Source organism: Nematolebias whitei, chromosome 2 (assembly GCF_014905685.2).
Source record: "Nematolebias whitei isolate Nwh7 chromosome 2, NemWhi1, whole genome shotgun sequence".
Lineage (NCBI taxonomy): Eukaryota > Metazoa > Chordata > Actinopteri > Cyprinodontiformes > Rivulidae > Nematolebias > Nematolebias whitei.
Window position 1 is genome coordinate 6,384,442 of NC_056499.1, and position 23,407 is coordinate 6,407,848.

General features: G+C 40.5%; 3 protein-coding genes across 3 annotated transcripts in view; 2 read left to right on the plus strand and 1 right to left on the minus strand.

Annotated features, from left to right (window-relative positions):
- The first annotated feature begins 117 nt into the window (after nt 1–117).
- On the plus strand, nt 118–6,959 carry mns1 (meiosis-specific nuclear structural 1). Its single transcript, XM_037696030.1, has 11 exons — nt 118–288; nt 401–610; nt 2,160–2,287; nt 2,360–2,462; nt 2,743–2,972; nt 3,111–3,327; nt 3,421–3,528; nt 5,472–5,729; nt 6,339–6,464; nt 6,548–6,691; nt 6,878–6,959. Exons 1-10 carry the CDS (start codon nt 286–288, stop codon nt 6,644–6,646), a joined length of 1,482 nt encoding a protein of 493 aa, XP_037551958.1. The 5' UTR covers nt 118–285; the 3' UTR covers nt 6,647–6,691; nt 6,878–6,959.
- On the minus strand, nt 6,905–12,126 carry tex9 (testis expressed 9). The gene is made up of 12 exons (XM_037696019.1): nt 12,072–12,126; nt 11,792–11,925; nt 10,096–10,159; nt 9,907–9,983; nt 9,670–9,721; nt 9,464–9,543; nt 9,203–9,363; nt 8,973–9,064; nt 7,853–8,026; nt 7,588–7,722; nt 7,053–7,187; nt 6,905–6,982 (listed from the first exon to the last, which is right to left on the minus strand). Exons 1-12 carry the CDS (start codon nt 12,117–12,119, stop codon nt 6,905–6,907), a joined length of 1,230 nt encoding a protein of 409 aa, XP_037551947.1. The 5' UTR covers nt 12,120–12,126.
- A 2,392-nt stretch (nt 12,127–14,518) lies between these two features.
- Nucleotides 14,519–23,407, plus strand: part of rfx7a (regulatory factor X7a) — a 23,314-nt gene continuing 14,425 nt past the window's right edge. The window contains 3 exon segments of the mRNA XM_037696040.1: nt 14,519–14,628; nt 14,631–14,754; nt 20,602–20,635. Coding sequence (XP_037551968.1) covers nt 14,580–14,628; nt 14,631–14,754; nt 20,602–20,635 — 207 coding nt within the window. The 5' untranslated portion in view covers nt 14,519–14,579.

Sequence of the window (23,407 nt, forward strand, 5' to 3'; positions counted from 1 at the left end):
ATATATATATATGAGAAAACTTTAATATGTCGGCTAACACGGAAAAGTGTTTTGATTTCCCCGGATATGACGTAATTTTCCAGCCAAGGCTCCAAGACCGCGCCGTCTCCTAGGCAACGGAACGCCAAGCAAGTTGTTCGAGGAGGGTTAGCATCCCGTTCGACGACCGTTGGTTAAAATTAGTTATAAACAAGTGAATTCGGTTTTATTTTTCTTAATAACTGTTTAATACGGTTAAAAGGATTTAAATGAAGAGTGCGTGAATCGACGAAAAGGACTTCAAACATGGTAAATCCCAACCGGACCGGTTTAGCTTCACTTTTCCTGCTAGCTGCTGCTACGCTCTCGGGGCGGTCACTTTGATCTTGTTTGGCGTTTGTTTGCTCTTCATTCGGGTCAGAATCGGAGCTGGATGTGCAGAGAACAGCAGCGGTTGACGGCCCAGCGACAGACCCAGGAGATGCGCAGACAAGAAGGCGCCATGCGCGTGGAGAAGGAGCGGCAGCTGCTGGCGGGTCTCCGGGAGGAGGAGAGCGCGGAGAGGAGGAGACATCAGCGGCAGGTGCAGCAGGAGCTCCAGGAGAGGCAGACGGAGGTCTTTCTACAAAAGGTCTGTCTTTAAAATATCTTTAAGTTGCTCATTCTCGAATACAACGTCCTGCTACATGTTCCCTGAAGTCCCATTCACTATAAATAATAATATTCACTAATGTTTTTAAAGTTATTTATTTATTTTTAGCAAAAGCTCTTCAGGCTTTATGAAGATTTTTTTTTTTTAAGTGTTACTTTTACAATTTACACTCCAGTTATTATGTCAGATTATTTTTTTTTTATAAGTAATTTACAAAGATTCAGATTACCCAGGCATAAAAGGTCTCTTAAACTCAAGGGATTATCATGGGTTTGTATGTTTCATAATAACCGACAACTTTGCAAGGAACCTTATTATCGTTTAGATGAAATTTGTTCTTGTTTAGTTAAATCTACGGGAAGGCAGCGAATTTAACAGGTTGCCTCATAAAATGGTAGTTTAAAGATATACGGTTCAGTTGTTGAAGATGTATATTTTTAGGTCAGACACTTGTTTATTTGTCTATCACTTGTTCACCTCCTTCCTTTTTTAAGCACAATGTGCTGCCACAGACGAGCACTGGGTTCAGAATGAGCCATAACAGCCGAAATCCAAAGATAAACCTTCAAAGTTCATAAAGTCTGGAGAATTATCCATCAGAATCAGAATCAGTTTATTATCGCCCTGTCAATGAACGAGGTTCACAAATTAGGAATTTGCTTCGACATAAGGTGCGAATAGTAATAAAGTAAAATAAAGTAAAAATAAAGTAAAAATGAGACCATTACATAAGACATAAGCCTGTGTACACCCACAAATAAAGTAAAATAAAAAAAATAACATAACCATATGTACACCCATACAATAGAAAACAATAAAAAAGCTTAGAGAACAGTACAGATGGAGTATTCAGTTATAATACAGATGTAATGTGACCAAAGCAGAAGTTATGAGGTAACATTATGAGTGTTCAGGAGTCCAACAGCAGAGGGGAAGAAACTGTTCTTACGGCAGGAGGTTCTGGTCCGAATGGACCGAAGCCTCCTGCCTGAGGGGAGTGGTTCAAACAGTCCGTGTGCAGGGTGAGCTGTGATCCGACCTGCTCGCCTCACAGTCCTGGAGACGTACAGGTCGTGGAGGGATGGAAGGCTGCAGCCGATCACCTTCTCAGCTGAGCGCACAACGCGCTGCAGTCTGAGTCTGTCCCTGGCAGTGGCCCCGGCGTACCACACCGTGATGGAGGAGCATGAAGACCACTCTAAAAGATTATAAGAATGTCTGACTTCTTGGAAGCAAAATATAAATAAATTCACTCTGCCAAAATCTTATTTACTGTAGAACTAAAAAAGTTTATTCCTGGTTAATACACACAGAAGATGTGGTTTATGGTTTCACATATGGCAAATGTTTCATACTTATGTACTGTGCACAGCTTCAGGTAGGTGAACTGTGGCTGGACTGGTTTGGTAATTATAGGCTTTTATCAGGTGAAATTCAAGGAACTGTTTTATGCATCGTATTGTCAAACTTGCATCAGTTGAGTTTTAGCTAAAGTAAGATGCATATAAAATGTTAATCTGCCTTGCAGGCAGAGGAGGAGAGAATAAACAGAGAAAAGCAGCTTGAACAAGAGGAGAGAATGGCCAAGGAGCTGGCCCGCATCAACTATGAGAAGCAAAAAGACGAGAAACTCCGGCAGTATATCAGAGCCAACAGGTACACACTGATTACTGCTTAACCCAAGTCCAGATGTTTTTAGATTGGTAAACGTTTTTCTGTAACGTTCAGCTTGGAGCTTCGAGAACTGGAATCCAAACTGAAGGCTGCGTATCTGAACAAGGACAGAGCAGCCCAGATTGCCGAGAAGGACGTTTTAATGTTGGAGACCCAGGTGAGCGCTTCTCTCATTGCTTCAAGCTTTAAAAATGTTTTCAGTTTTTTTTATTTGGTTGTGAAACTGAGACGCTTTAAAACAATTTACCTAAAATAGTTTCATGTTGTTTGTATTACGGCGACAGAAAACAGAGTAAATACACATTCATAATCAAGGCTACCAACATATTACTGCTCATATAATTCTCCGACAGATTTAAATCTTAAACAGGAGTCCCAAGTAACGAAAGTTGTAAAGTTCATCAGCTGCTTCCTGTCTGTTTCCTGTGAAATGTCAGCGTGAAGAGGCGAACTTTGCTCAAAAGATGAAGAGTGAAAATGAGCGGGCGGCCGCGGAGCAGCAGAGGCTGGAGCAGAAGCATCGCGAGGAGCTGCTGGAGCATCAGAGACAGCTGGAGCAGCAGCTCATGGACAGGGAGCTCAGGAGACAGGAGGCCTACGAGGAGTTCCTCAGAGAGAAGCTACTGGTGGACGAGATCATCAGGAAGATTTATGAAGAGGAACAGACGTGAGTCATTACAGACAATGCAATTCCTAACAATAATGGATGTTCCTGCTGAGTTCAAAGACACAGTTCAAACATGAAGTCACACAATCTGTAGAAATTACACGACTGATTTATGGAAATGAAATGTTTCCCAAACAGGGAGAGAGAGCTGAAGCTGGAAAAGGCCAGAGCCACTCAGCAGCACATCGAAGAGTTTAAAAGGCAGCAGGCAGAGTGGAGGCGCATGGAGCAGGAGAAGGTGGAGGCAGAGAACAGAAGGATCATGGAGTTCACAGAGCAACAGCAGCACATGGAGGAGACCAGAATGAAGAAGATTAGAGAGAGGGAAGAAGTCAAGGAACATCTTCATAAAATGGTAGAGAACCGTGTTCTCCAACTTATTGTCCGGTCGGCGTTTACATTATTAGGATATGATTTATTGAAAACACTCGACCTTTTTCTCCTCCAGCTGTGTGAAAAGATGGAAGAGGAGCGGCAGCAGCGTGAAGAGATGGAGCGGATCCGAGAGGAGCTGTCTTTGGAGGAGGAGGAGGAGGCCAACAGGCAGAGAGAAATTGTAAGGTTCTTTATTGTCATTCACATCACATGTGGTACATGAGGTGGAACGAAACTGTGTACACAGGGTCCCAGTTACACCCAAAATATCAAAAATATAGAGTATAAAAAGAAACAGTATACAAGGATCTAAGATATACACTAAACAATAATAATGTAAAATAATACAGTATATTAAACAGCAGCCTGAGCATGAGTCTGTTGTGAGCAGATGGACAACAGCATGAAACAATCAGCAGCATGGATAATCAGCAGCACAGATAAAGTCACATATCACCATTTCAAGTAGCATTACAGTGATTATTCTGGTTAGATTCATGAGTCTAACAGCCTCAGGGTAGAAGCTGTTCCTCAGTCTAGTGGTTCTACACTTAATGCTCCTCAACCTCCTTCCTGAGGGGAGTGGGGGAAAAAGTGTGTGTGCTGGGTGAGTGTGGTCCTTCATGATGCAGGTGGCCCTCTTCCTGCATCTGGAGGTGTAGATGTCTGTGATGGTGGGGAGACTGAGTCCGACAGATTTCTGTGCAGCCTTCACCACTCTCTGCAAAGCTTTTCTTTCTGCAGCTGTGCAGCCTCCATGCCACACGTTGATGCTCGAGCACAGGATGCTCTCACCTGTAGAAGGAGGTGAGGACTGAGCTTCCCAGACCAGCTCGTCTCAGCCGTCTGAGGAAGTAGAGTCTCTGATGAGCTTTCTTGATCAGGCTGGTGGTGGTGTTGCTCCAGCTGAGGATGTCGTTCATGTGCACACCCAAGTACTTGTAGCTGGAGACCACTTCCACTGCAGATCCTCCTTTGAAATCCACGACCATCTCCTTCGTTTTCTTCACACTGATGTGAAGGATGTTCTTCCTGCACCTGCTCTCCAGGTGTTCCACCTCCTGCCTGTAGCTGGACTCATCATTGTTTGTGATGCATCCAACTACCACTGTATCATCTGCAAACTTTACAATGTGACAGCCCGGATGGGTAGCTGCACAGTCATACGTGAGCAGAGTGAACAAGAGGGGGCTCAGCACACATCCCTGAGGGGAGTCAATGTGGAAGGTTATGGTGGAGGAGGAGAAGGTGTTGATCCTCACAAACTGCAGTCTGTTGGTTAAGAAGTCCAGGACCCAGTTGCATAGGGAGGGACTTAGTCCTAATGTGAGTAGTTTATCCATCAGGGTCTGGAGAATCATGGTGTTGAAGGTGGATGTGAAGTCCACAAAGAGCATACGGACGCAGGAGTCCTTCTGCTCCAGGTGGGTGAGAGCAGTATGGACCACAGAGGAGATGGCGTCCTCTGTTGATCCACTCTCGCTGTAAATATACTGGTGTGGTTCCTCGTTGATGGTAGCTTTGATGTGGGTCATGACCAGTCTTTCAAAACATTTAGCGACTATCAGAGTGAGGGCTACTGGCCAGTAGTCATTCAGACCAGTAACTGTAGAGCTTTTAGGGATTGGGATGATGCTGGCGGTCTTCAGGCAGGTGGGTTCATTTACAACCATTTAGTAAAGTTTGCATTCTGATCCAGAATAAATTCAGGACCTACAATATTTTTACATGTATAGTTGTCATATTTTATCAACACTGGAAATAATGTGAAACATCTGCATATTTTACTGGTGTCACTGTCTGAATCAAAACATTTTAAAACAAACCATCACACGGTAAAAAGCAAAAATCTGGATATTTTTGATTTTTGTCTTAATGCACACGTTTGATGTAATTAACAGAGTTAACACACCTCAGGTTGTACTTTGATTATTTTGACACATCAATGGATGTAATTCTGTTGCGCAACAAGTTGGAAACGTTCATGTTAAACTGAGATTGTCTCCCATAATCGCTGCAGTTCAGCAGCTTGTAAAATAAGACTCATGCAAATGTCTGCACCATGTGAGGCTCAAATTTTCTTTGTAGATCACGTTTGTGTTTGTTTTTGATGTAATCTGACAGGAGGAGATGGAAAAGCAAATCCGACAAAGACTGATGCTGCAGCAGACCTTCCAGGAGCAAATGGCTTTTAAAGAGAAGCGGAGGCAGGAGGAGAGGGAGGAAGAGGAGGCCTTCAGGCAAAAGATGATGGACAAGTTTGCAGAGGATGATCGGATTGAGCAGATGAACGCCCAAAGACGTCGGATGAAGCAGCTGGAACACAGACGTGAGGTGGAGAAACTGATAGAGGACAGAAGACGGCAGCGCGAGGCTCAGAGGGTAAAAACTAAACTTCCTTTCTGCCTCGATCAGGGGTCTGCAACCTGCGGCTCTTTGGTCCCTCTGCAGCGGCTCTTTCAAGCTTTGACCAAAACTGACGCAAAACTGAATTTTATTGGTCGTTATAAGAACAACTAAAAGTTATATCAACAGTTTTCAGATTTCAGGTTTTTTTTCCCCTTTGGTCATTTCTTTTGCAAATATGTGAATACTAGATTACAAGAAGTAAAACATACTCACTTTAACTTTATGTTTTATTTCTATACTTTATTTTGTCCACAATAAAAACAAAAATCACAGGTCTGCATAGTTCATTTATTTATTTTTAATAATTGGTAAAAATATCACTGAATGTTAAAAATCATTATATATTTTTAGCTTTATGTGTGGCCCCTACTGGCCACAAAACCCCCTCCAACGAGCCTAAGGCGGCCCACGGGCCACCAGTTGAGAACCACAGTTGGGCTCTGGACACGTTTAGTTTAGTGAACGAACGTGCAAAAATGGCTTTTTTGATTGTAAAGGTTGCAGACCCCTGTCATAGATAAATCTTTGATGGTAGTGTCAGTTTCAGTAAATATTTATTTTAAAGATCTGTCCGTCTTCAAGGACCTGGAAGCTAAAGAAAGAGCGGTTCAGCAGAAGAGCGAGGCGCTGCGTCGGCAGATAATCGAAGAAGAGAGGCAGAAACTTCTGAAGAGTCACGCAACCAAACTCTTCGGATACTTTCCAAAGGTACGCGGCTCGGTGTGAACCCTGAGCGTCTTACAGCTTCACGCCGTGAACGGATCAGTGAAACATGGCTGCGTGTCTTCCAGGGCTTGCTTCGTGAAGGCGACCTGCAACACTTTGATGATGATTTCAGAAAACATTTTCAGCCACGCCCGGCTGATGTCTCCTCAGATGAAGATGATTAAACGTTCCTCCTCCAGTCCGCCACCAGAGGGCAGTTTAAGGTTAAGGTAATCTGCACTGTTTTTTTATTCTTTCTTAATAGCAAGTGGGTTCTTTGTCAAAAATAACAGAAACAAAAAAAATCTAAAACGCGTTTTTATTTGCGCATCGTGCTCATTTAAACAATTAGATTCGTACAAGTGAGACAACCTTCAGAGAAGCTGTCTGACTTTATGAAGTTATGTTTCCTGCAGAACAAGAGAAGGCGCACGAGTCTGAGTTCATGACGCTCCCCAGTCAAGAGCCTTCATGAACTCTTCTTCTGTGAAGGACAGCAGCTTGGCAGCTTCAAAGTGCATCTGCACAAAAAGTTCTGGTTTTAGTTTAAAAGCACAACAAGGATCATTAGAGTCAAACGAAGGCGCTTACCTTTTGTCTTTTGAGAATGTCGATCAGCTTGAGTTGTTTCTTGAAACCCACGAGGAGCTCCACGTTTTGTTTCTTGAGCATTTTGTTCTCGGCGAGTAGATTTTCTTTACTTTGGAGCTCTTCACTTATCTTGTCCTTTGTGAACAGAAGTTATAAATAAAAACAGATGAAAGTTGAGCAGAATCTTGTTTTTATTAAAAGTGTCGGTTCCTTTTTGATCTGGAATAAAATAAAGCTGTTTATTATAACAATTTAGTAGTTTTTTTTTTTTTATGGGAGGCATAAAATCTGAAAGTTTAGCAAGTACATAAAATAGTATTTTTAATTACCGGTATATTTTTGTAAAACAGCATTTTCTAAAACAAGTGAGTCCCATTAATTCAAATCCTAATAAAAACTGGTCTCCGATCTTTACCGAGGATGAATTTTAGATTTTCTGATTAGTTATTTAAAACACATCGTGAAGACTTGGATTTATGTTTTTTTTTCTTTGTGACACATTTGAAGACGGCGAACATCTGCTCGGTCTTTTTACCTTGTTCTTCTGTTTTGTGTTGTCCAGTTGGGACTTGAACCTCTCCACTTCCTCCAGAGCTCTGTTCAGGCGGACCTCCGCGGTGCTGTGGACAGCTGCTGCCTGTTTTTGGGATCTATTCATGTTTTCAATTTCCTGCACAGAAAGAATGAAATCAGATTGGATGAGCGTAAAAGAAGAATGAAGGTTGTCGTCGGGTGTTTATGGTCAGGCTTGTTGGTTTTATGTTAAACCTGGTCCCACCTCAGTGGTCACTGGCACAAACCTTTTGTAAAGCACAAACTTTCAGCTGAAGTCCGTCACACTTTTTAGCTGACCCCTCAGCTAAAGCTTTGTGCTTCTCTATCTGCGTTTGCTGGATGTTTGTGGTCCTCTGCAGTCGGGCTCGATCCTCTTCCAGCTCCTTTATTTTTCCACTGAGCTTTATGTTTTCATCATCCTGAAACAAAATATACATTTATTAAACAAGTCTCCACTGTATTTAAATTTAATGAGATTAAAAACATAATTATAAAATGGTAATTCAGTAACAGATTTAAAACTTGGTGCACTGTAGGCCTCGGAGTTAGTTTTAAAAATGTTATTAACTAGTCAGATTAGATTACCTCTGAATAGACAAAGCAAATTTAATCAACTGATATCGTTCATTAAACATCAACAAGCAGTCACGTCTGCGCATTTAATCAATTAATAAGTTGTAAAATGAAGATGCAGCACAAGCATCCAGCTTACTGTACCCCACAGTTAGACTGTAAGTAAGTAAACTTTATTTATAGATACAATCACAAAGCGCTTTACAAAAATAAAAAAAATATGGGCTTGAAATAAAAAACAATAACAGCACATTAATAAAAACAGTAAGAACAGCTGATAAAAACAGTAAATGAAACATTTAACTAAAAGCTTGTCTGAATAAAAGTGTCTTAAGCTGCTTTTTAAATTAATCAATTGTTTAAAAAAAAGTTTCTTTAAGCAATTATGAGAATACGTGCTGCTGTTGTTTCTTTCGGCTGCTTCCTTCTGCAGGGCTCACCACAGCGAGCGACTCGTGAAAGATTTTTTTAATTAATTTACACCAGATAATATTTCTGACACAACCTTAGATTGGAACCTGAAGCTTCAAAATTACAAGACCTCTGAGCTCCCGTGGCCTAAAATTAAAAATAAATATTAGCCAAAAATCACAAAAATAATTGTATTGCTCATCGGTTTTAATAAACTTTCGATATCGCCCACAGAAACATTCAGACTGGACAACCTCTACCACTTTAAATGACTTTTATTGGGTCTTAATCTTATTGTTTGCATGAAAGGGAGCTACAGATCGCCACATAATTTCCTTCAGGATCGATACAGTATCCATCTTATTAAGAATTTTACAATACCCTCTTGTAATATTCAGATGAAACTTGATCAAGTTCTTCTTGCATAATTCGAAGCTTTGCGTTGAGAACCCGCAGCTGAGCATCAGAAACACCTGAGAAGAAGAGCACAACATCTGACATAAAATCCCAAGAAGATATATTTCCTCAGTCTGCCACACCTAGTATGAACAGATTATTTTTAATTATTAAACATTAGGTTTATGTTTCCTTTAAAGCTGTACAAGCATTACCTGATCCAATATTGTCTTCTGCTGTGGACATGTCTCCCACAACGTTGTCCTGGACAACAGGCTCGTTCATGTCCTCCATGCTCTGAATCGTCTTCGCCAGGAAAAACTCTGCCTCGACCTCTGAAACTGCAACGTCATTGGAACGGGACTTCTCGGAGTTTCTGTAATGAAGCAAACAAAATGAGAAGTTTGAGTTTTTTTTTTAACAGAATCTTAATAAACTTAAATAAAATAGATTTGGATATAAATAAATAAACTCACTCGGTTGTCTTGTGAGGAATCCTTGTTTGTTTTCCACCAGACGTACTTTGTGTTGTTGAGGAAACCTGTTTGGTCACCATCTACAACAACAAAAAAGGCCATAAAAAACAACTTTTTAATATTTTACTAAATGCAGGTCAAGATCAGGAACAAATGCTGATTAATAAAAATTGAAACAAGCAAAAATACAGACATTGGATACAAACCTTAACTCTGGGATCCCGCACAGCACTCTGTTGAGACTTTTTTTTTCTGCAGCTGAACAGTTGGACACAAAAACATAAGAGTTAAAGACAGATTTGTTTTGTTGCTTTAACAACAAAAAAAATCTGAAAAAGCTGTGAACTTATGCTTTTACAACAAAGAAGTGAATCATAAAAAAGTCACTGACATGAAGGATTTCACCTCCACAAGCTCAGAGTTTCATATTCTGTACTTATCACCTGGAAACGTTTTCATCTTCACTGTCTGAGAGCAGAACTTTGGATAACGGCTTCGACAGAACTTCACCTTGTTCTCTCTGAAAGCCCAAAGAATCAGTTTCAGCTTTTGGTTTGTGCCTTAGCGTTCACTTTAACATTCCCTTTGACTCTACTGACAGATCTGTGCGCGTTAACATGTTGATTACGTACCATAAGTTGCTCCGCTTGTCTTACTAGTTCTGCTGTTTTGGCTTCCAGCTCTGCATTTAAGAGTCTGAAGAGAATACAGATTTGTTTTAATAACAAGCGTCAACTGATAGCAAGAAATTAAATGTATTCACCGTATTCTGAAAAAAGTAGGAAAAATAGGAGTTGCCACCGATATTTAGTGCTGTTAACTTTGGCACATTATTGCATGCAGTATCTGTAAATCAGAAAATAGATTTCTTTATCAATTTCTTCTCTTTTTATTTGACACGCATGTTTTATATCATCAAATAATAATACAAGACAAAGATTACACAAGTAAATACAAAAATGCAGTTTTCAAATGGTCGTTTGAAAACAAAAAAAAAAGAAGTAATTGCCCCCTGGATTTCCTGAAGGTCATGAACTGATGAGCTTTTCTTTCCGGGTGGTGCAGAGCAGAACTGATGGTTCTCTCACGGCTTGAAGCAGCGAAGCGGCCCCTGATCATCACAGTACCTCCACCGTGTTTTACTGTCAGTGCGATGCACTTGTTATGAACTGCGCAAAGTGCAACAGAACACACACGTTCCAAAAAGCCAGCCCACAGAATATTTTCCTAAAAGTCTTGGCAACCATCAAGAGGTTTTCTGGTGAATGTGAGACAGGCTTTTGTGTACGTTCTGCTCTTCCATGGAGGCCATTTAGCCTTTTTCTTACTGCTGAATCATGAACTCTTAAACTTAACTGAGGCCAATGAGGGCTGCAGGGCTTTAGATAATCTTCTGGGTTCCTTGTGACCTCCTGGATGAGTCGTCAATGTACTCTTAGAGTCATTTTAGTGGGAAGGTTCACCACTATTTCACATTCTTTTAATTGTATTTGTGGGCAACAGCTCTATGAAGAAAAGATCAAACAACCCAGCAGATTGTGTTAAATCTTAACGTCGTCACAGCCTCCCATTCTGAGCAACACAGTGGTGACAGTGGAAAGAAACAACCCCCTTTCAACAGGAAGAAACCTCCAGCAGAATCAGGCGCACGATGGGCAGCCCTCTGCCTCGACTAGCTGGAGTTAGAGAGGACAGGAAAGAGACATGGACAGACTGTCCCAGGTGTAGTTTCTATGGGAAGAAAAATACGTTCATCCATCCTTCATCTTTTACCCACTTCTTCCTTTTCAGGTCGCAGGGGTCACTGGTGCCCATACCCAGCAGTCACTGGCGAGAGGCGGGGGACACCTGGACATGTCTTCAGTCCATCACAGGGACACATAGAGACAAATGAGACAACCATTCACTCTTTCACTCACACCTAAGGACAATTTAGAGTCATACATTAAAGACAGCAGCAGCGTGAGGAAATGTGAGTTTGTCCTTCAGCAGGTTGAGGTTTTTTTTATTTTTTTAATTCAACCTTTATTTATACAGTTTATAGCAGAATAGCTAAGGGATAACCCCGGGAACCCGAGCCAACCCTAACTATAGGATTTATCAAAAAAGGAAGTCTTAAGCCTCTTTTGAAACTCTAGGAGCCACAAGTAAACCTGCAGTCTGGGAGCCAAGTGCTCCGTTCGGAAAATATGGAACAAGATTTGTAATTTAAAATGGAGGTTTCTGAGAGTTTTGCATGTTAGAAATACGATGTTCTGTATTTGTAGCTGATAATACGCACTCATCTTAATTTAAACGCATTAAAGCCAATCAATGAAAATGTCTTACTTATAGTGTTCTTCCTTAGCAAGAAGGTCATCCGGGGGGTTCTTTGTTGGACCAGAGGCAGACTTCACCTGCGGTCTGGACTCACCTGTCCTGGACCTTTCTGTCTTCCCCGTAGAGCCCGGACGTGTCTTGGTCTAACGGAGCAGAACAAAAAAATAACTTTTCACCTTTAGACTTTTATCTTTAACACCTTTTCCACAAAGTTTAAATGTCGAATAGGAAAATGAAATGTTCCGTTTTAACTTCCGTGACACCAAACATGAGATGTAACTGTACACACCTGCGAAACGACGGACTGAAGCTTTTTCTTCAAACTTCTTTCAGCCATCGTTACAAGCGGAAAAGAAGCAACGCAGTTCCGGTTGCTTAGCAACAGCGGGTTCGGGCGCGCGCGCAGTACGGTGGCCCTTAAAAGACACTGGAGTTCGTTTTTTCTTTATTTTTTTTCTTTTTTATTACAGATTAAATAAGTTATTACTGCAAAATCTACACAAACAAAAACGAAAATTGTTTATGTTAAGACTGTGTTTACGTTTATCTCAATTTGGAAATAGGTGTTTAGTAGTTTTTTAAAAATAATAATATTGTTTTGTATAAAGTTTTTATGTACCTTTTTATATACACTTTGCTTTTTTAAAAAATTGATAATTAAAGTGTTAACAAAACAGCAAAATCTATAACAAAAACAGTAAAATTTTAAATGGTTTGTGGAAAAACAGTTCTGGTAGTGGCAGGAATACTTGAGTTGCGCCGCTCAAGGTGACTGCATGTTCTGTTAAATTCATTTTTTTATTTTTTTATTATGGTTTAGGCATTATTCAAATAAGTTACTAAATATGTCCATGTGCAACTATATCACAATGCAGTCACTCCTTTTCCCTTAGTCACTGGATAATTGTAGTTCTTATTTGTATCAAGCCATTCTAAACATTTGTACGCAATTTGCATACATTTTACACATTCCTGTTTATTTTGTAATTTTTTAAAATCTTTTTATTTAATTTCTTAGTTTTTCACTTTTGTTAATTTAATTCTTGTTCAGGATTCAAACAACTCACTTTTTTGCTTTTCTACTTTGGTCTAATAATTTATTATTTTATTATATTCTTGGAAATGGGTTCCAAAAGTAAAGGTTTAGAAATGAATAATTGGTATGAAGTATTTTGAACTACAGGTTTTGACCTACTCAGTTGACGTCATCGTCGACCCCATTAACCCCTCACTCACTTGGAGGGCCGGGATTCGTATGTTGAGCAGCTCTTTCAAGATTTTTAGTTCTGCTTTTAACTTTATCATTCTGCAGACACAAACCGCAGCTGCAGGGGTTAAAACCATTGATGTGCAACTGGGTCCTGGACTTTTTGACAGGCAGGTTACAATAAAAGTCAGTATCCACTGTCTCATCCATCACTATACCTACCACAAGGGTGTGTACTTAGCCCCCTCCTGTACACACTACTGCAGATGTTGGTTTGATTTCCAACAACACTGAGTGCAGATGGAAGGTCCAGCAAATGTAGAACCATAGCAGGGATCAGGTCAGGTCTCTTGTAATCAGGTCTCTCTTGTAAATAAGTCCCCGAGGCTCAATGGGATTAACCTGTCTAAATAAAGGTTGAATGAAAAGGGAATATCATGAGGGACCCCACCCAAACTGTCCTCTTCCCCCTCAGGCTGTCCAACCTGAAAGCTCTTAAAACCAGGCTGAGGAGCATCTTCTACCCTGAGGCTGCGAGGCTCAGGAACTTCAGGATTTGAGCTCTCCACTGCACTTCTACTTTTTGTTTTAATTGTTAAAAACTGTGTTTTTATCATCATTTGTTTTAACAATGTGTTTTATACGATACAATTTTAGGATGAGAAATTTAGCTTACCGGTATTTAAAAAAAGGGTTTTAAGGTCAGTTCTTGTCAAGGATTTTTAACACTGGTGTCTGCGGAAAAAAATTGAGTTTGTGTTTTTAACATGTTGAATGAGCATACAAAATCTAACTATCTATAGAGACATTTCACTGAGTAGGAAACATATGAAGCTATTAATTGATTTTTGTTTTTTATCTTCTGTGGTAGGTATAAATTGGAAGGAAAAACAGAACAGAACTAAATTTTCCAAATGTTTATTGTTAAAACAGCAAAACTTGAGCTTTTTGGATGGTATGGTATAAAGTTTATTCATTTTAAAAAATACAAAACAATTTCATAACAATATAAAAAAATATACAAGATTTAAAATGAAAGGCAGCAGAAAGAAGAAAAAATCTTATTCTATCTGCCCCTTTTTTCACATAATTAGTTGTGAGTTATAAGTTATTAGTTGTGGATCATAAGCCAATTACGAAACAAAGCTCATTAAATAAAAATCCATAATTCCTAACAAAGATAATGAATTTACTTGTTATAAATATGAACTGTCCCTTTATGGCAGTCTGGGACTCCAGCTTGCTTCTTGTTTTGATGCTGGACGCCTCAGTGCGCATGCGCACAACCGAAGCCGCTACACTACTCATCGCGCGCGTGCGGAGAAATCCCACAACGTGCAGGGCAGAGTGCACCACAGGGACTAACCGGTTGTTTTTCAAGCCCCGCTGTTTACACCCGCTTTTATTTTGACCCATGCTCCGCTCCGTAGCTGCCGGCAGCTCGTAGTCCGGCCGCCCCGCCGCCTCCGGACCGAACTGACCGACCGGGTGTCCGTCTGGACCCGGAGCGAGCGATGCGGAGGGGGGAGGAGGAGGACTGGGTGGGAACAACAACAACAGCGGCGGCAGGGCGCGTTGCTGGCCCGGTCCATGCCGGTTAGCTTCACCGGTGCAGTTCAGTCCAGCTCGGAAGCCCACCCCCGATGGCCGACGAGGATCCCCAGCAGCCGGAGCCCGGAGCGGGGGGCCTGCTGCCCGGGCTGCAGGCCGGGCTGCAGGGCGCTGAGGCCGGGGCGCTGCAGCTCAGGATCAGGAACTCCATCTGGTGAGGCGCTCACACTCTGTGGCTCCACGCTGCTTCTTTCTGCTTTCAGTTGGAGTTTTAAACCGCCTGCACTTTAAACTGGGACAGAGCTCCAACAAAAAGCAGCAGGGAAATTAAACCCCGTTGACACAAACTAAGGTGCTGAGCATTCAGCTCAACCCTCTTTACTGTGGATCAGTTCAGTTCAGTTTATTTCTACAGCACCAAGTCACAACAGAATCATCTCAGGGCACTGAACAGAAACATTCTTATATAAAAATAATAATTTAACACTATTCGTCTGAGGAGCAGACTGCTTTGAGTTTAACTCTCGTCTTGAGCGAGCATGAAGGCGACAGTGGAAAGGAAAAACTCCCTGGTGAGGAAGAAACCTTGAACAGAACCAGGCTCAGGACAAGCTCCATCTGCTTCGACCGGCTGCTTTGAGAGGAACAGATACACAATGGCAGGTCGGAATCACATGTTAAGATAGAAATAATATCAAATGAAAACTATTAAATTTTAACAATTCATTAAAGGAAATTGGGTCAATTTGACCTCTAGTAGTGTAAGACTATAGCAGCATAACAAGCCAAACTTAATTATAGGATTTATCAAAAAGGAAAGTCTTAATCCCAGTCTTAAAACTGGACAATGCGTCAGCCTCATGGACAAGAGAGGAGCCTGAGAACTGAAACATCTTCCTCCCGTTCTGTTTTTGGAAACATCGTGTAGGAAACCCAACAATTTTCAGTCAGGTCATCTGGACAGTTTCTTTCTTGTGCTGAAACATTTCACCTTCCATCCAGAAGGCTTCATCAGTCAAGGAAACACACACTGGTTTTGAACCAGTTTGACATGACTGTCGACGAGGGGGCGTGCCAAAGAGACCATCTTAGCAACAACATAACTGGTTTGTTCCACTTTGGAGTAAGCTGTTTGGGGGAAGAATCAGTTTTGAGTTGTGTTTCCTTGACTGATGAAGCCTTCTGGATGGAAGGTGAAACGTTTCAGCACAAAAAAAAAAAAGAAACTGTCCAGATGACCTGACTGAAAATTGTTGTCTACCTGGATTATTGAGCGTGGACTTTGTTGATCGTGTAGGAAACTGTTCCACATGTAGGTGGAAACATGTAGGATTAAAATCCTACATCAATGTGTTTTTTTTTTTATAATAAGTAAAATTACTCAATGTTTAACATTAATTCAACAGTCTTTCAATTTTTTTAAAAATATATATTTACTGAGGTTAACATAAAAGCTGATTTCAGCACGAGCTAGTTGCTGAATCAGTAACGTCTCTGTTTTATCAGGTTGTTATTATTGTAAAGTTATTGCCATCTCCCCTTCTAAGTATTACCCAATCTATACTTTTAATGCAACTTTACACAGTAGTGTAGTGTTATAGGTACAGCCTGCATTTGATGTATAGATGACAAATATTCTGATTTGCGAAGTTCCTAAACTAGAAGTGCAGAACATTTTCACTGAAGGCATTTCAAAGTGAACAAAGTCCAAGCTCAATAATCCAGGTATACAATCCAACAGTTTTCATTTCGTTTCATTTCAAAGTGAGTTTTGTGTAGATACGTTTCCAGTACACTCAAGAAGGTTTAATAATCCAACAGCATCGTATGGACAAATTGTGACTTTTTGTAGTGGTTTTCAACAGATCTCATCATATTATGTTATAATCTGTATAATTCATGGTGCGTATTAACAGTTTTCCAAATAGCAGGCAGGTTTTTTATCTTTTGTTTTAGTGCCAGACCTTCAGTTTTGAATTACACATCCATCAATCCGTTTTCTGCTTATTAACGGTCGGGTTGTCAAGCCAGCTGGAGCAGGAGGTCTCCCTCTGCAGCCACTCCAGCTCTTCTGGGGTTCCCAGACCAGAGAGGGTTCATCCCACCCTGAAACCAGTATCTCGCAGGGCGTCCAGTTAACAACTTTAGAGAGGGAGACTCCAAAATGTCTCCAAACGTCCCGTTTCCTTGCATGGGGCTGCAGACGACCTTGTCTTGAACTTTGAACGTTCAGAAAAATTTGTCCAACAAATTTGCTTTGAAAATAGTCACAGAATCGTCACGGGCGTCTCGAACTCATCTTGAGCAAGAAAGCTGCGAGTTTTATGTCCATATTTAAAAATGATGATAAAAGTGAAGTAATAAAAAAAAAATCTGGTTCAAGCATCAGTTTCAGGTCTGCATTTGAAAAGTAGATAAAGTCGTAAATGCTGAGGAGGGTAGGATGCGGGCTGGGCCGGAACCCAAAAGTGGGTTATGAACCCTTTTCCAGTGGGTCGCGGGCCTTTGCTTGGGTAAAGAAGGTTAAGAAAAAAATCAGCGTTCTTATTGTTAAATCAGCCTCGTGGTTGATGTTTGTAGGTTTATTGAGACGCCTTGTTATAAATTCAGTGGGTGACTCCTCAGCTAAAGCTACATTTTTAAAATTTTTTGTTTTTAACGTCTCACTTAGTTCATAAAAGCACAGTTGAGTTTGTTAAAAAGGCTGAAGTGAAGCGTTTTGGTTTTTATTTAAGTACTAACCTAATATAATATATTAAATGCTGCTGATTGAGTGTTAAAGACGTAAAAAATATCCATTCAACCTTTATTTATGCAGGTTAGTCTCATTGAGCCTCGAGGACTCATTTACAAGAGACCTGTTTTAACAAAAAATGATGACAACAGTAGACAATCATAAAAATGCATATGCAAGAAAATTATATATATATAAAAACTGAAACAAAAACAGTACCGTATTTTCTGCCGTACACGTCGCTTCAGTCCAAATATGTCTAATAAAGTGGAAAAAACATAAATACGTTGCTTTGCTGTATACGTCACATCTGTTATGCGTCACCGATGGCTGAATTATTTGTTTACTCCACGTTATAGCAAAGGTGTGTCTCAGTCTAACTTTTCCTTAATAAATGCACTATACTAGTCAAATCAGCTGTATTTCAAAAATCGATTTGCGGCTGCTGGCGCGCGCCGAAGGAGGACTCGCTGTGCATTTCTTCAAAATTTAACAAGAAAAACAATTATTTGTTTGCTCGAAATTACAGCAAAGGTGTGTTCAATATGGTTCAGATGTTAGTGTTCAATATTTTCCATGTCAGAGTGAATGAAATCGTCAGGTCTCAGACAAAAATTGGGTTAAAATGTGGGAAAATAAACATAAATACGTCGCTTCGCTGTAAAAGTCGCAGGCATGTTAATTTATGCAAAAAACTGCAACTTATACAGTGAAAAATATATTACAAAGTGATTTCACTTTCTAAAGTTTCTACTCACTAATCATTTAGGCTGATCATTAAACTCTTTTGTGAGTTTTTGCTGTGATTTTTCTATCGTACTATCTCAAGTTCAAACAATTTTTTAATATAAACTTGAGACATGTTTTTCCTTGACTTTTGCTTTATTGCAAACATCAGAATTATTTCCCAGCAGTTTTGAGTCGACCTCTCGTCCAGTGAAACACGGCCTCAGCTGACTCTGCAGCTCTGCTCCGAGCTTTGAGCAAAACTGTCGCAAAATAAAAACGCTGCTACACTTTAATTTAATTATGTCTCTTTAATCTAAAAGTACAAATATTCTCTGCATTGTTTGATTTGCTGAAACCAGACAGACACGTAACTGACTGTTTTACTGGCGTCGGTTACAAAAGAATAAAAGACTGACAGAAAGTTTAATGCACAGTAGTCTCTCGCTACTTCGCGGTTCGTTTATCGCGGTTTTTCAAAATAAGATTGGACATGACACACAACTGGCTGATTGATGGATGAGCCGCACGATCGGCATGAGATTTTTATTTAAAATAATAATTTTAGTTTAGCACCTGCTGCACATTTGTGCAGCCCACACTGCAGGATTAACTTCCTGCTGCAGCTGATCAGCTGATCTCCGCGCAGAGAGGAGAAGTGGGCGTGGCCAAGAGCGCTTGCAGGTGGCAAAGAGCAGAGGAGGCAGGGAGCTGATATCATGACATTCTGTGCTCTTTTAGAGCTTTTAGAGTTTAGAAACATTGTTTAGAATATTGCAAGAGTGCGTGAAAGATTTAAAGCACCTTTATATATAAATACTAAAAAATTACTACTTGTACTACTATTCCTACTTCATGGTTTTCCACTTATCGCGGTGCTTCAGGGTACAGATCCCCGCGATAAAAGAGGGACTACTGTATAAGTAAATGTATACTAAAATAAACCTAAATTGGGCCTTAATTAGATCTGTGTTATGTCAGATTAAAACAATTTTAATCTGATTGTTTCTGCTATTTTTATTAAGTCTTAGAAAACAGAAAAATGTGAGGGTTAAGACACTTTGACTAATAATAGTGTACAGAATCTGCGTTTGCTGTTATTTAAGGCCGTGCTCTGACCTTTTATTTGTAGATTAACCCGAGCGATTCCATTAAAATATCAAGCAGCTACAAAATGTCAAACAGCCGAACGACCAGAACCAGGCCAAGAGTTCAAACGTCCGCAGGAAATACCGTATCCGACCGGAAGCGCGTCGCTGTGCAGAGTTGACCACCGAAGGCGCTCCGGTTCAGAAAGGTAAAGTTTGAATAAGAGTCAAACGTTTATTTTTATCCATATGTCAGAGACGGTCAACAAGTCCTTTTTTCAGGACTCCAAACCTCGAAACGACTGAACGAAAGACGCCTGCGATCGTCGTCGGCGAGCTCGAAGGACGAGTTGCGTCAGCTCTTTGATTTCTCGGTCAGAACTGTTGCAGGTTGTTGCGTCAGGTGCCGTTCAGTTCACCTGCCAGATCTACCTCACAAAGAGCTTACAGCCCCAGAATCCTCCCCCCGCCTGGTAACAGTGAATTAAAGTGAGCCGTTCTCGTCGTCTGGTTCTGACTTGAGCCACGTCGTCCAGTTAAGTCTTGGCCTGCAGAGGAGCGCTGCACCGCTCACTCGTGCATCTGATTTAACCACGTTCAGTTACGCTGAAGCCGCTTTGTCCCCATTTTTACACATTCACTTTAATTTTAGGAGCTTTTCTTGGCAGGAGTTGAAACACTAAAGATTGTGCACGTTTGAAGACAATGACCAACCTTAACGAAACTAGCAGAAAGCAATCGTTGGACGTACGTCTGCAACGGTGTCAGCCCAATTGAGGACGGCCGCCACAGTCATTTGACCTTGGACAACACAAGAATGGCTATAACTCAGTCAATTAGACAGATTTTGTTATAATTAGGTGTTTGTAGAGAAGTCAGAATGACTCAAACTGCTACTCGTTGCATGAAATCTTTGATTAAAACCTTAGCTTTAACTGTTAAATCAACCCTGTTTGTCTGTTAGCAAAATATCACATGAACCGCTGGACGGGTTTGAAAGAAACTCTCGGAAAGTAATGATTGGATGCACATCTAGAGCTGATTAACGTTTGGAGTCAATCCAATTTAGGATGGCTGCATCGGTTAATCCACATTAACCAACACCAAAATGCTTTAACTCACTCAGTTTGACACATATTGAACTAAAGTCAGGTGTGTTGGTAGCTGAGTTGTTCACATACTCCTTCAAGAATGCCATTTATGTATTCATAAAATATTAATCAACATGTCGACTGAAAGTAAAAACGATTTACGTCTATTTGCTGTCTTGTAAGCAGGTTTTCTCAGTGACTGTAAATGAAGTTTTGGGCTCCGAGTGATGAAACAAAGTTTTGTATTTTACCCACGTTGTGCGTCTCTGTTGGAGGAAGACACGACCTGAGAGATGCTGAAGGGGGAGTCATCTCATACCAAACATTCCTCTGCTTTATAAATAAATACTCTTCAGAAACAAGCGCTCACGTTACACCAGCTTCATGCTAATTCCTACTTTGTGTCTTTTTTATTTCCCCAGCAAATCTGTTCAATCAAAAGTGGAAAACATTCTGGTAAGGATCTTTTTTATTCGCAATTAAGAATTAAAATAAAAATGAACATTTTCAGCTTCTCTCCTCAGCATCCTGAACCTTGCAGTGCCTCCGGTGTGTTCCTCGTTTGTAATTTGCTTAAATGAATGAGTTGGATAAAAGCTTCAATTAAATAATTCAATTTAAATGTTATTTTCAGCCAGGAATTAGCTGTCCTTTTTAAAACAAAGTGCAGGGAATCCTTTTACAGCAGTTAAAACAGCGTTAGACTAAAAGTTTGTTAACGCCCCCTGAGCTCAGATATTTGATCAATTGACTACCGTATTTTTCGGCCTATAAGTCGTGTTTTTTTGCATAATGTGCATGCCCTGCGACTTATTTATGGATTTTTTCCCATATTTATAAACCAATTTTGGGCTGAGATATGACCGTTTTCATTCAATCTGACTGAAAATATCGAACACTACCATTTTCAGCCACTAGATGGCACTCGAGGTGTATGGTATGCCGTTGTATCATGCAATAGATAAAAACATCTATTAATGACACAATTGGCTTGCCATACCCTGCCACCTTCATCCAGCTCGCCTGGAGCAACCGTCAAATCAGCTTCATTTCATCGGGGCCGCTAAATGTGTGTTAAATTTCGAAGAAATGCACAGCGAGTCCTCCCGTGCATGCGCCTATTTCCGCGTATCTCCTTTCGAAATGCAGCTGATTTGACCGTCAAAGTGCATTTATTAAGGAAAAGTTAGACTGAGACACACCTTTGCTGTAATTTCGAGCAAACAAATTGTTTTTAAGTGTTAAATTCTTGTTAAAGTCCTCCCGTGCACGCTTCCGCGGCCGCCATTTGGCAGCCCATCGATTTTTGGCACAACACCGGCCCACATTTCTGGATTGTCAGCGGTGACGCGTAATAGATGCGACTTATTTATGGATTTTTTTCTCTTTGTTAGACTGATGCGACTTATATGGCAGTGCGACGTGTACGGCGGAAAATACGGTATATTCATCTACATTAAACTCACGGTTAGTGATGGATCGACAAGTTCAAGGCATAAATCAGAAAACCTCTTCTTGACGATTATAAACTTGTTGGACTAACTTGCATTCTGGAATCGGTTTGTAAGTGACCCCCGCTCCTGCAGTCTCGCCTTTAAACGTTCATGAGCGATGGATTCGAGCTTGCTGTGCAGGATGTCCCCCCCCCCCAGTCAGTCATTTTTAACTTTTATGATCCGTCAAAAACTCGGGGTATTGTATTTGTTACGGTTTTAAACGCCTTCATGAGCTGCTGGTTTGAGGAGGAGCAGTTTGCTGCGTAAAAAACAGCTGCTGCAAGTTTAACTGCGCAAGAAGAAACGTTATTTCTTGTAAAGTTCCTTTAAATACAAGTTGAACTTTTGGTGTAAGCAGCATTAAAGTGGTTCCAGTCAGACTTAAGACAGTTTTAAATCAAAGCAGCCTTCTGAAACAAATAATTGTGACTTTTCAATGTTTTTATTTGTAAGTTGGAACGTGAGACAAAACTTGAACACTGTAGAGATCCAGTGGTGCTCAGTCCTGGTCCTCAAGGGTCACTATCCTGCAAGTTCTAAACCAGGGGTCTGCAACATTTACGATCCAAAGAGCCGTTTCTGCCCCTTTGTTCATTAAACGTGTCCGGAGCCACAATACCTGCTACAACTGGGATTCTCAACTGGTGGCCCACGGACCACTTTAAGTTTGTTGGAAGGCACTCTTCTGGACAGTAGGGGTGATTTTGAAAAATAAAAATATCTAATAACTTTTAACATTTATTGATATTTTTACACTCTAAGACAAAATATAAGACGAGATTCTTGTAAGGAAGGAAAAAATAATATAGTTTTTGCCCAGTTTCTAAAAACTAAAACAATAAACTACGCATTCTTATGTGATTTTTTTTAATTGTAGAAAAATGACGTATCCTACTTTAAAGAGATAAAGCATAAAGTGAAAGTGAGTATGTTTTACTCCTTGTAATGGTTCTAGTATTCATATATTTGCAAAATAAACTAAAGGAAAACCGCTAAAACTAGCCCTTTTAGTTGTTGTAACGACCAATAAAATTCAGTTTCATGTCAGTTTTGGTCAAAGCTTCAAAGAGCCGCTGCAGAGGGACCAACGAGCCGCATGTGGCTCCAGAGCCGTGGATTGCAGACCCCTTTTCTAGATGTTCATCTGCCTTGACACATCTTATTTGAACGGATTAGTGATTAACAGGCGTCTGCAGAAGGTGACGATATGCCAAAGAGCAGGAAACAATTAATACAGGTAGGATAGAGCCCTCGAGGACCAAGACTGAGCACTACTTTCAGTTTGTGTTGTAAATTCATGTTGATTTTTAGTTTATTAGTGTTATAATGATGTGTCACTTCATGTTAGAAAGATAAAAATAGGTCTGGAGAGATGGACATTACAGCTGAATTCTACAAAAATGACAGCATATTTTTGCTCTTGTACTTTTCTATAGATAATTGTTGTAATGTACAAAACAAATAGTTACCAAGTGAAAAAAGCTTGCTTTAATTGTACACATTGAAACTTGTGGTTCTACGAGTCAGACATGAATGATCTCAGTCGTTCAGACATTTGTGCTTCAGTTTTCTCAGATCTGGCCCTTTAAATTTAAATTCATCCTTCTGTCCGTTTTCTGTCTGCAGGTTCAAAATCATAGGGAGCCAGTGAGAAGTCGTGTTGCATTCAGGCTCGTAGGGAGCCGGTGAGAAGTCGTGTTGCATTCAGGCTCGTAGGGAGCCGGTGAGAAGT